The sequence below is a fragment of the Monodelphis domestica genome, chromosome 2 (genome assembly GCF_027887165.1).
Source record: "Monodelphis domestica isolate mMonDom1 chromosome 2, mMonDom1.pri, whole genome shotgun sequence".
Taxonomy (NCBI): Eukaryota; Metazoa; Chordata; class Mammalia; order Didelphimorphia; family Didelphidae; genus Monodelphis; species Monodelphis domestica.
In genome coordinates this window covers 276,992,076-277,005,960 of record NC_077228.1, presented here as the reverse complement: position 1 = coordinate 277,005,960, position 13,885 = coordinate 276,992,076, and the positions used below count along the sequence as shown (strand labels likewise).

At 36.4% G+C, this 13,885-nt stretch overlaps 1 protein-coding gene across 5 annotated transcripts in view; it reads right to left on the bottom strand.

The window, feature by feature from the left end:
• ZFAND3 (zinc finger AN1-type containing 3) overlaps positions 1-13,885 on the bottom strand; it is a 361,587-nt gene that overhangs the window by 41,434 nt on the left and 306,268 nt on the right. For all 5 annotated transcript variants that reach the window (XM_056818160.1, XM_056818159.1, XM_056818158.1 and 2 more), the window contains one exon: positions 1,656-1,823. In XM_056818160.1, coding sequence (XP_056674138.1) covers positions 1,656-1,823 — 168 coding nt within the window. The remainder of the gene's footprint in view (positions 1-1,655; positions 1,824-13,885) is intronic.

The window sequence follows — 13,885 nt, the reverse complement described above, 5'->3', positions numbered from 1 at the left end:
TATACTACTGTGGTTAGGCATAAAGTTTCTTACACATTCACTTGCAGAAGTAACATAGGGAGTTAGCATTATATACTAGAGAACACACACCAAACCAAAAAAAAAAGAAGTATTTGACATTTTTTTCTGGGGAAAGCTAGGTAGCACAGAGGATTGAGCGTCAGTTCTGGAGTTGAAAAGACCTGGATTCAAATCTGCCCTTCCCAGCTATGTGATCCCAGGCAAGTCACTTAACCCTAATTGCCTTACCCTTACTTCTCCTCCTTCTTAGAACTGATACTAAGACAAGGAGGTTAAAAATAATTTTATTATTTTTTTTCAAAAACCCTTACCTTCCACCTTAGAATCAATACTATGTATTGATTCCGAGGCAGAAGACTGGTAAGGTTTAGGTGTGACTTGCCCAGGGTCTCACAGCTAGAAGTGTCAGAGGCCAGATTTGAATCAAGGAACTCCCTTTTCTAAGGCTGGCTCTAATTAATACACTTAGCTACCCAGCTGCCCCTAAGAGGTAAGAATTTAAGAAGAAAAAAAAATTCTGAAGTGGTAGGCAAAAAACTCCAAAGTATGATTGAAATATACTAATATTTCTAATCAAACTTTTCTATAAAGGTAATTTGGGAAAGAAATTATCTTTTTAAATTAAGCATCCTGGCCCAAACAACAAGTTTACTTTATTATGTATGTGCCAAAGACAGCATTCATTCAAATGTTTTGGCTTGTTTTTAAAATGAGAAAATTCAAAGATTTGATTTCCACCCCTTATGGTAGTGGGAAGAAAACCTGGTAGTACCCAAAAAAGGGGAAAAGTTGAGAGTAGTAATCAGTAGTTAAGTACCACAAATTGAAAGTCACTTGTATTCTCTTAAGTTGAGGAAGACACCACCATTAATTTTAAACACAAAATTCTAAACACTTCTAAGGCACTCTTGCAGATAAATATGAGAAAATCTGTCAGTCCACTAAAATTTTAATTAACCCCTGAATGAATATATTTCCCCACTGCCTTCACTTTTTTGATGGTCATTGCAGTGACACAAACTAAAAAGGTACAGTGGCTGCCTGAAGAAAAGCTATAAATTATAGAAGTCACATTTCTTGTTTTTATTAAATGTTTCAAAAGCAGGGTCTTTTTTTAAGGCCTAGTCTAGTTTCTATAGGCTTTGGCTCATTCCCCCCCCCCCCCCTTTTAAGAGATGTAACAAGTCTGAGTCATTATTCAAGGTGTAGTCAATTTGGGAGCTAAGGTGAATGTAACCAAGATGGTATTCATATTAATTAATAAGAAATTAACAAAGAAAAATTCCTATTAGAAAAAGTCAGCCTGGGAGCTCTGTATTCTATATGAAGTGATGAGTTCTTTGGAGGAGAAAAGAAACTATCTGAGTTCTTATAGGCCAAGCTGGAGGTCCTCCAGGGTGTACCTGCAACTGGGCAGCTCAGTAGCTCCACTTACTAGACAAGATGATGGGATTGAGAGGAAAGTGTGTTTGGAAGGCTTGCAGTACAGTACAAGGATGATGCCTTGGCTCTTACTTTTTTGGAACATTTCTCCTCCAGCATCTGCCTATTTAATCTCAAGGGGGTTGGTTAATAGTGCTCATCTCCAAGAAAGCTTCAGCTCCCACCACACAATGAAGGAGGAGGACACTCACCACAGCGACACGATCCCAGTTCTTGTTGAACCAGCTCGAGTTTCGTCTGGCACTGGAAGCAGCGGCGCCGACTCTTTTGTTTAGAACGGCTGGCTTCCTCAGGTCGCTCGTTGCTGTCCAGTAGCCGTGGCCTCTTCACTGGGGAAGCCTCACTCTCAGATTGTGAATCTGCTCATGACACAGATATGAAGATCACATTAACCCCTGGCCAGAGAAGAGAGCTAGAAAATTTGGGTTCTACCCCAGCTATATTCAGAACTCAATGGGCAGGTTTTCTAGGCTTCAGGGTTATAAAAGATGGTGGGAAGAGGGTGGGAGGAAGTCAAATAGTTTCAAGGTAAAAAAGCTGAAAGTTTGTTATTATTTAGTGAAGCCTCTGAAAAACTTGAAAGCTGAAAAACAACATCAAGTAGTAACCACTTGTACTTCTTAATGGTGTTGTCTTCCTCAACTTAAGAGAATACAAGTAGTTACTTGTCCCCACCTCCTTACAACACCCAGAGCACTCAGTGTGTGCTATGAGGCACTACTGGCACCCCAAAAATATTTTATCAGTGATGATACCACTGATAGCTCACATATATCTACTGTGTTCAGGATTACAAAGTGCTTTGCTTACACAAGGTAAGGTCAATAATCTAAATCTAAATATTATTATTATTATCATCACACAAGTGAAGATATGAAGACTCAAGAGGTAAAATGACTTGCCACAGTTGTAATTTTGACTACAAATCTATTGATTTCCGTCCTCTTGCTAGTGATTTATTTTCCAAACAGTACAGGAATGTAATACAGTGGATATAGTGCTAGTGTCCAGAATATTCATTTTCCCTAGTTCAAATCTGGCCGTAGACATTTACTAGCTGTGTGACTCTGGGTAAATCACTTTACCTTGTTTGCCTCAGTGTTCTCAACTATAAAACAAGCTGGAGAAGGAAACAGCAAACTATTCCAGGATCTTTGCCAAGAAAATCCCAAATGGGGTCACTATGAGCCAAACACAACTGATCAACATTTTTTGACTACACAGTGTACTTCTTTCTGTGGTAAAAAAACCTCTAAATCAAATTTTCCACTTTCGAGTACCTTTATGCAAATGATTCTGCTCTTAGTATTAATACCTTGAATTAATTGGAGATTTTCCTGTAGTAGAAATGCTTTGCTGCAACTGAAATCAGCAAATATTTTAAAGTGGTTTCCTTGTTTTATATTCAAAAGTGAAAGTCTACCCTGGAAGAGGAGACACAAAAGTGACACCAGTACCAGGAGTAGTAGCTGCTACTGAACTAACATTGTAGTGCTGACAACACAAGAGTATATAGAAATTGTTTTTTAGCCTTAATTAAAAAAAAAAAGTCATGACCCACACAGGTTCTAAATACCAACCATATCACCTAAGCAAAGGTGATATGATTTGCCAAACTGCATAGCACCTACCACAAACCTAGCATGTATCCATACTTATTAATATAAGTCAATGTTGCCTCTGCCTGTATAAAATGGAGAATAATTCTGGTTATAAGAACTTTCTCCCTGAGAATTCCTCATCTGTCAAACTCTAGAGCTCTTTTAAAGCAAGTCATTTGCACTAAGTAGTTTCTTTTTTTTTTAAATACTAACATTTTATCTTTTAATACGATACACATAATTTCTTTTACTGTAAACACCCCATAAAAGAAAAAGAAAAAATTTAGACTTCTTCCCTGGTTTGAAGGGAAGATCATGCACCTCTAACCCCTGTGATGTGGAACTTGGTTCCATGACAGAAGAGAGGGGAGGGCTAGGCAATTGGGGTTAAGTGACTTGCCCAGGGTCACACAGCTAGGAACCTATCCTTTCATTCTTTTTTTTTTTAATTTTATAGTATTTTATTTGATCATTTCCATGCATTTTTCATTAAAGACAAAGATCATTTTCTTTTCCTCCCTCCCACCCCTCGTGGCCGACGCGTGATTCCACTGGTATCACATGTGTTCTTGATTCTAACCCATTGCCATGTTGTTAGTATTTGCATTAGAGTGTTCGTTTAGAGTCTCTCTCTGTCATGTCCCCTCAGCCATTGTAGTCAGGCAGTTGCTTTTCCTCGGTGTTTCTACTCCCACAGTTTGTCCTCTGCTTATGGATAGTGTTTTTTCTCCTAGATCCCTGCAGATTGTTCAGGGACATTGCATCGCCACTAATGGAGAAGTCCATTACGTTAGATTATACCACAGTGTATTAGTCTCTGTGTACAATGTTCTCCTGGTTCTGCTCCTCTCACTCTGCATCACTTCCTGGAGGTCGTTCCAGTCTCCATGGAATTCCTCCACTTTATTATTCCTTTGAGCACAATAGTATTCCATCACCAACATATACCACAATTTGTTCAACCATTCCCCAATTGATGGGCATCCCCTCCTTTTCCAATTTTTGGCCACCACAAAAAGCGCAGCTATGAATATTTTTGTACAATTCTTTTTGTCCCTTATCTCTTTGGGGTACAGACCCAGCAGTGCTATGGCTGGATCAAAGGGTAGACATTCTTTTATCGCCCTTTTGCACTAAGTAGTTTCTTACATGAGGATAGTTCAACACCTGTTTTTACTCTGTACTCTTTTTGAGTAAACTCAAAATTACCCTTATATTTCATGAGCTTTCTTCCGGATTCATCATATTGACTATAAAACACTCTGTGAATAGCTTTCAGGACCTGCTGCATCTCTGCATGGACAGAGAGGACACACCCCTCTCTTGGCAATCACAAATTTTAATTTTCATCTCATTTAGTTCCTCTAATAATACATGACATCCCATCTCCCCCAATACTAAATAACAAATAAGGCCTCTAAAGAAAACATTTGAAACCAAATTCAGTCTGTTTCCTAACTCATGAAGGAAGCTGCCCAGAACCCAAGTAAGGATGCCCGCCCCACTGTGTGGTGGCCAAGGCAGTCACTTTACAAGCCTTTTACTTGTTCTTCTCTTCCTTCCTCTATGAGGACAATTTAAATGTAAATGATTACAGAGCAGCCAGCCAAACAGAATTCACCAGCATTGTTCTCCACCCCCCCCCCCAAATCAGCAATAGTGCCATTTATATTAATAACCTTAGATAAGCTTTCTTAAAAAAATAATAAGTTATAGAGGAAAGTGAAAAATTGTGTTTTGAAATGAAGATCTAAATTTGGAGCACACTACAAGTATTTCCCATAGTGGGTTGGGGCAAAATGAGAGGGAAGGTGAGCACAGGAGGGAAGAAAAGGGAGAAAGACAAAGAGGAAAAAATGGAACCCTGCAAATATGGTCTATAAATGCTGTTGCTTTGAGGAAGCTAACACAAAGCTAGTGTGCAAAGCATTTGTAAAGTGGGGTGGGGTAAATCAGTTCAGACTAGGAGCTTCTTTAGTCATATCACTAGACACAAATCACAAATTTAAGGGAATCTGATATTTCTGAATATATTTCACATATTTCAGATTTGAAGCTTATTTTCAAAACCAGTGGTTCCATAAAACTCATCTTAAATTACTGAGCACGATATCCATCTACTTTCTTGTCCAAAGAGAACCTTAAGAATGATAAAGGCCAAGAAATCAGCTATTTAAGTACAGGAGGAAGAGAAAAATGTGAGAAACACTTGAAGTGCTTTAGTGCAAGTTCACTGTTTTCAGTGCATATGCATATTAATAAAGATAATGCAATCACAAAATGAGTAAGATTTTTAGAAGAGTTTTACTATACTTTGTATTCATTGGACCATATCCTGGAGTATGGTGTATACACACACACACACACACACACACACACACATACACATATATATATAGATATATCTATATCTATCTATCTATCTATCTATCTATCTATCTATCTATCTATCTATCTATCTATCTATCTATCTATCTATCTATCTATCTATCTATCTATCTATCTTGTGTGTGTGTGTGTGTATGTAAAAGAGATCCTGGCAACCAGGATGGTAGGCAACTTAGAACCATTCCAGGAATGGTTGAAGGAAATGAGAATATTTAGCCTAGAAGGGAGTTGATTTCTCAACAGTTGGTTTTTTGAGGGATATCTGAAGAGAAGATTTGTGTTTCTAGTGAGTTGAACTAGATGGCTTTGGAGGGTCCTTGAAACTCCAGGATTATTTAATACTACAAACCCCCCCCATTCAAACAAAAATAATTTCCACATAAAGAAGGCATTTAAATGATATGAAACAGAAATGATTTTATTGTAGATAATGTTTTTGTGATTTAACATTCATAATTTGAAATTACTTGCTACTCTAGCATTAAGCTGTATGTTGGTGAGATTCCCCACAGGTAACTGGGCCAGTCTAATTTGGCTGCTTTTGTATTCTTCCCTGCCTAGCAGGCCCCTACCTAATAAGCACACTAGAAATAAGACAAGATGGTTGTCAGCAGAATTTTTCCATTTTTAGTTCATAAGAAGCACAAAGACTATTGAATATCCACTTTTAGTATGTGTATGCAGGTAACAGCACCAAATGGACCCAAATGTGGGCTTCTAACACTACTAGCAGGTTTCTAGATTTACTAATTGCCCTCTAAAGTGGCCCTAAACCTGGACCTCTCCTCAGTCCTGACAATTATAGTGCTAAGCCTGAAACCGAAAGTTTAGCATTATAAGGTGGTTTCCAAGTACATGAAAATTCTAACAAATAATGTGTTGTTAATTTAAGTTGTTCATATTTTGTTCAATCAGGGAAATGCTCTCTTATTTAGGCTATCAAACTGGTATTTCACTTGCTAAATTTGAGAAACTTTTTTTTTGGGGGGGGGGCAGAGGGGTTGGGGCAAGATGTCTATTCAGGAAAACTTTTACTTAGTTGACTTTTTATTGGAACTGAATGCTAAAACCCTCTAATGCCACCCTCTAATGCCACCTACTTCAATACTGCAAATATCAAGAAAAGGATTTACATTGACTTTGTAAAAACATACTTCACATTATCATTACATATTATATATATCATTCACATATCATTAAAGGTGATTATATCATAGACAACTTTTCAGAAAAGTAAACTATTCTTTGGCATTTTCTCAACTTAGTGTTTTAATTAGAAGCTAATGAAATAAGTAGTAGTCTACTTGATAATTATACTTTCAAAAGAAATTCATATCTCCTGCTAATTATTTAATGACATTATATACCATGGGGTAGGCAGCTTAAATAAGAGAAACAGATGTCCAGTACAGGGACTTCTAGCTGTATAATAAATAGTGGGCTAAATAATTCAACCATTCAATTATAAGTTTTATGCCAATTAGAAAATGACTAATCTAAAAGATGGAGAAGAGACCAAATAATAACCCATCCATCTTCAACAAACTTACAAAATTGGAAAAGAAATAATTTTCCTTTGTTAGACTGGAATAAATCAGAGGGCTTTGAATTTTTGCTCACAAATGCTATCCTGAAGTTACTATTGCTTCAATTACATGAACAAAATAGTGTATACATATGTGTGAGAGTGCAGGCACGGGCATCTATTTTACCTTCAGCAGTAATACACATATGGGAAGAAGTATAGAGAAAAGAAGGGGAACTGCAATACCTCCTACAAAGCTCTGCCTAGTGGAAGAAACAGGTCCTTCTGAACATGCTCTTCTAGCAGCAGTCTTGTAGAAAGAGGCTAAAAAAATCTTCCCAAACCAGGAATTACCAGAGCTTTCTAATTAAAGACTTCACAGAGGTTGACACAGCAAATTCCCTAACATAACCTTTTTGTAAATAACATCATTTGGCTAGAATATACATTTAGATGCAGAAGGATTAGTCCCATCAATGAAACAGTCGACTTGCAAAGTTGTCCTGCACCTATATAAAAGTTGACCTTAGCATTCAACTCTCTCCACTTCCCTGACTAATGCTTAATTGAATGAGAATAATGATGTCAAATCTTTATCAAAAGAAAGAAATGAGCAAAAACAATAGTATGATGAGAACAAAATCTTGAATTAATGTGATTAAGAGAAAACAGTCTTGACCAATTTATGATTATCTCCAACAACCAGTCACTCCCATATCCTGAATGCAATTTTTCTACAGCTAGTGATAGACAAATATAGTAATTTTAAAAGATGCATTCTCCTCAAGAGATTTTTCTAATTATAGTTTTCCAGCCAAACTCAGAGAAGAATGTGAAGGCTCATGATTTGGAAACAGTTTAACTAGAAACCCTGTGTGAAGACAACAGTTACTGCCTTTAAAATTCTGTTTTGTCTTTAAAAGAAATTCACATTTGTTCCTTGCTGTCACTGGTCTTGTCTTTATTACTCAGATTTTCCCTCCCAAATAAATTGTGTCAGGCCTGTCAGAATTGAATCCCAATCTCTCTTAATCTCCTGTCATTGCTGGAGCTGGCAGCCAGCATACACCTGGGGCTGCTAACCAATGCTGTGGCCTGCCTGACATCTCAGGTGGGCTGTTAGCCTCTGTATAAGTCAGCATTCACAATGCATAGAAAGATGAATGTGGGGGAAGCCAAATGGCAACAAAGGAAAGAAAGTCCTCCTCTGTGCCCTTCCCTCTGCTTCTCTATTCTTATTTCTAAGAAAGAAAGATGAATCTGTTTAATCTTGGGCTTGATGACAGCTTTTGAGGCGCTCAATCAGTTTTTTTTAGAACCTATCACAGTCTCTTGACAGATTGACATTTATGATCCCAACTGCCTGTGAAAACATCAGTAAGAGCAATAATTAATGAACCTTCACACATCACTGCTGTCTCTCCTCAGACCATTTAAAAGAAGCTTAAGCTGTTAAAACCTCTGTCCATGAAGAAAACGACACTCACTTGAAAAAACTGATAAAGGAGACTTCAAAAATTCTGTTTTATAGGCATTTTCTTTCTGTTCTGTCTCCCCATGCTTGCTTGGTTTACAAAATATATGCAGGGATTAGATTCATGGCCTTTCTGGCATTTTATATTCTGTTATGAAATTCTTTAGGGAAGAAAAAATATCCTAATTATCCATTTTTTATTTTTCATTTTATCAAATAGGGAATTCCCCCCAATGTCTCCCTAATGATTCCAAATGAACACATCTCAATTTAGGAATAATGTTTATAATTGCCATCATATAGGTAAGGAAAAGAATTTCTAAGACTTTGGAATGGGAGAAATCTGAAGCATTCTCTTTTTATTAAACAGATGATATGGTGATAGGTTTGGATTCAAATATTGGCAATTGGACCTACCATGCCATGCCATAGATCACAACTATTTTAAAGGTCAGTTTTTCTCAAACTGCTAGGCTGTGTTAGTTTAAACATTAATCCCCCTCTCCCACCCCCCGGGGGGCAAGAAGGAAGGGCATTCCATTTTTCTGGAACTCTCTTACTAATAAATATTTTTGAGTAGTGTGTTTCCTAGGGAGTTTGAAAGTGTCTTTCTGCTGAAACTACAACACTGAGATAATAGATTCTAACTCTTGCTTGCCTGCTAAGCCCTACAATCTGTTCCTCTTTTGCTGGGGTCAGAAAACATTAGATGGGGATACCTGTGGTGCTTCTCAATTCCTCTTAATTAGCAAGAGATAGGCAGTGATTCTGCTGTCTTGGGGATACTCCTGGACAGCTGGGATATATAGTGTCCTATTCAATGTAATCAAAGGACAGAAGTTTTCTGATGCCTCATGTTTCATCCTCCTACCATTCTCTGTGTGTGTGTGTGTGTGTGTGTGTGTGTGTGTGTGTGTGTGTGTTAAGATAGTTTAATGACACAATTTCTGCTCTTTAGAATATGAACACCCACATACATGAAAGATGTGTTTAAACACTTTGAACCAGGGTTCTCCTTCCCTCACAGTCCATCACAGTTCCCCTCCTACTCCAGGGTAGGCATGAAGTCTGAAGGCTATTTTGGTGGTTATGGCTTGACATCAGAACAAGGATTATGCTGATTACATGGGTTGAGGGGATATGGCTGGGGATGTAGACTCTAAATGATCATCCTAGTGCAAACATCAACAACATGGAAATAGGTTCTGATCAAGGACACATGTAATACCAAGTGGAATTGTGCATCAGCCACAGGAAGGGTGGGGATGGGGGGGGGGGAGGGATAGAATGTGATTCTTGTAACCAAGGAATAATGTTCTAAATTGACTAAAAAAATTAATAAATAAAAATAACAAAACAACAACAACAAGGATTATGACTTTACCAAAGGATCAAAAACAGGAGAAGCTGGGGGGAATAGTAGAAGAGCACCTCTGTAAAATATAACCAAGAGCTAAGGCATCATAGACATAGACTGGAAGGGACCAGAAATTTCAAACATATTTCATCTATCTTCTGCCACATTCTGTACCAGGAATGATACTGACTGATGCTATAATGAGGCTTAAGGCTGAATATGGTCAAAGTCAGGAATTGTTGTGCTTAAGTTTCTATACCAAAGCAGAAATTCTATTATTCAAAGGGCCTTTCCTGTAGCAGGAGTTTAATCAACATAGGTCCATTTCCGCCTTTATCTCTCCTGCCTCAAAATAATAAATGTACCTAGACAGATGTTGGGAACCAAGAGAAGCCATCTACTTCTCTCATACAATATCTTGCAGTTTAATAGTTTTCTCATTGAGGAAAATGACTAAAATGCCACAAACATGCCTATAAAACTTTAATTGAGGGTATTATTATTATTATTAAAAACCCATATCTTCCATCTTGGAGTCAATACTGTGTATTGGCTCGAAGGCAGAAGAGTGGTAAGGGCTAGGCAATGGGGGTCAAGTGACTTGCCCAAGGTCACACAGAATTGAGGGTATTATTAAAGGGGTATAGGATCTTGATTTCACTAGTACAGGGATCTCCCAATACAGAAACTCCCTTTATTTCTACAAGTTGACCTTTCCTTTCTAGCTTTAAGGTGCAGAATCACTCAGGGCTGAGAAGCTGAGTGAATTTATCCATGGGGCTTGAAATCAATTCATACTGGATCTCTTTGTGCTATTCCATTTTATTTCTCTTAATTGTTATCAGGAACTATCCTAGGGTCCTCATTTTTTTTCCCATTCCAATTCCTTCACTTATCTCTCTTAAAAAAGGAGCAAGTCTCTTATCTACTCACCCCTAAACTCATGTCAATACACATGCTTAACAACCTCTTTTTTATTCCTAGGAGCTCTCTTTTTCTTCCTTTTTATCCTCTTATTTTGAGTCTTCCCAATATCCATTATCTCAGGGAAATCTCTTTCTTAGATAAAAAATAAAAAGCAAAAGTCAAGGAAATTTTGAATGGCAGATACAGTCTTGACAGTTTGATATATATACCTATGGTATGTATGTGCCCCATATGCCTTTTTGTTCCTAGGGGAACAAATTTCTCACAAGATAGAATAGTATCTAAACTATGGATGGCAGGAACAGTATAGTTGTATGCGTGTGTGTTGGTCAGAAAGGATACAACTAGATGAGACCTCTAGAGTCAAATCAAATGAGATGTAAAGTGTTTTGAGAACTTTAGTTCTTCCAATTCAACACCAATGACTGTGACAAATGTTTGTAACTCATGCTTAACACATCCTTACCTTTTTTTTTCAGGTCAGAACTCCTACCTCAGTCTTCAAGAAGACTTACCAATTATTCTTTACCTACCATATTCTGTTCAAGAGCTCTTGCTCATGTATATACTTTCTATTGCTTAAAAATATAAAGGCACCAAGGTTAACATTGGCTAATTGTTGCCCTAGGCTGGTTATTACCACATAGATAAAGCTAGTAAATATTGTATCTTTTATAACTAGATAGGAGAAAAATTCTTGGGCAGTAGTGAAATAAGAGTAAATAAATAAAAACAACATTAAAAAAGCTTTTGTACATTTAAAACCAACATAGCTAAAATAATAATTATATAGACCAGGAAAAAAATTACATTAAACATCTGATGACAAGCAGTGTGTTATACAATAGGAAGAGGTCATGTTCAGTAATACCCGCCCTGCCTCTGACACATGGCTGATTAACTTTGAGCAAGTTACTTAACCTCTTCTCAGTTCCTCAAGGAACTCTAAAACTAAGTTGGAGAACAGTTGTCAATCTACATTGGAGAAGAAACTTTTCTCAATTTTTCTCACTAGGAATTAGGCTACATCATGAAATAACCAAATCTCTTTAATAGTCCAGCACCAAAAAATTGACATAAATATAAAAGATTTAGACTAATTCCTCAATAGACAAGTGGTCAAAGGAGGCAATTTTCACAAAGAAAAACAACTACGATTATACTTTTTGTTGTTGGAACTGTGAACAGATCCAAACATTTTGGTAGACCAATCTGGAATTTATAACTTGGGGTTATAAATCTTTATGTGCCTATCCTCTGACCTAGCAATACCAATATTAGGTTTATTTCCTAAGGTGATCAAGGAAAAAGTAAAAGGAACTATATGTTCTAAATTATTTATAGCAGCTCATTTTTTGTGATGGCAAAGAACTGGAAACTGAAGGAATTTCTATCAATTGAAGAATTGCCGGATAAGTTGTGGTATATGATTGTAATGGAATATTACTGTACCATAAAAAATGACAAGATGATCACAAAAAAGTCTGCAAAGATTTATATGAAGTGATACAAAGTGAAATGATAGTAGTATGCTGAAACTAAGTATATAAAAAGGGGGTGTGTATTGGAAGTGAATTTTGAGGGCACCAAGATATTATTATAAGATAAAGATATTGAACAATTGCAAAAATCATGGCTAATATTACAACTGAAAAAGGTGATCAGTAATAACTGCTAATCTAAAAGAATCTTTAGTTGTTTGAAAGAAAAAAAAAAGAAAGTCGTACAAAATTCCTCCTGTGATATGAATATGGTCTTGATATATAAACTCAGGAGAGGGAAAACAGAGAAAATGAGAGACCAATATTCTTAATGTAAAAAAAAAGAAAGCTTAAATAAAATTTTAACAAGACTACAAATGACATATTACAAAGATTATAAACTATGATTAGGTTGGTTTTATGCAAGGATTTGTAAAAATAGTTCAGTATTGGGAAAGCTAAACTTAATTATCCATACTAATTACAACAAAAATTATATAATTACATCAACAAATATTAACAAGTTTTTGACAAGATAGAGCAATCATTCCACTTCCTAGCTGTGTGATTCTGGGCAAGAACCAATACACAGTATTGATTCCAAGATGGAAGGTAAGGGTTTTTATTAAAAACAAAAAACAAACAAACAAAAAAAACATAGCAGAAAAAATGGAAATAAATGGATATTTTCTTAAGATTTAAATAAAGTTTCTCTAAAACCAGGCAGGAGCCAATTTCCTGTAATATAATTAAACTAGAGGTCTTTCCAATAGGATTGGGGTAAAGCAAGGATGTCCATTAACACCATTAAAATGAGATATATTGCTATAAATGCTAGCTTTAGTGATAAGACGAGAGGGAAAACAAAGGCAAAGATTAAACAAAATTTAGCACATTTAAAAATTATCACAGATGACATGAAGTTTACTTAAGATTAACATATAGATCAACTAAAAATTAAACTGAAATAACTTTGACAAAATTAAATTATAGAAAATATATAGAATATTAGAAAACATATAGAATATTATCAATAATATTATTGTGCTCTAAGAAATGATGAAGGGGATAGTTTTCTAGGACCTGGGGAAGACTTGTATGAACAGATGCAGAGTGAAATAATGCAGAACCAAGAAAACAATTCATACAACAATATCTTTATAGCGATGAACAACTCAAAAAACACTTGAAAACCTGAACAGTGCAATGATTCAACCACAGCAATGCCCTCTTCTTGACAGAAAGCTGAAGGACTGGGCATGCATGTTAAAACATATTGGGGGGGGGGGGAATGGGGGGAGATACAGGACGGACCAATTTGTTTGCTTAATGCTATATTGTTTATAATAAGGGTAACTAAGTGGTGTCATGTCATGAATTTGTAGGAGGGAAAATATCTCCGTCCCATGCTGTGCCCCAATGGTGGGTGTTGCAGAGTAATGTCATATCTAATGGCCCTGGAGAAGGAAATAGCAAACTGCTCCAATATCTTTGCCAAATGAGGTCACAAAGAGTCAGATATGACTGAACAACAAAATTTTATAATAGGGGTTTTGTTTTTCTTTTTCAATGCTGGGGTGGGAGAAAGGTGAGAATAGTAGATTTTAATGTAAAAAAATTAAATTTGAAAAACCTGTGAACTCATATGTCTACTTACCCATTTGGACA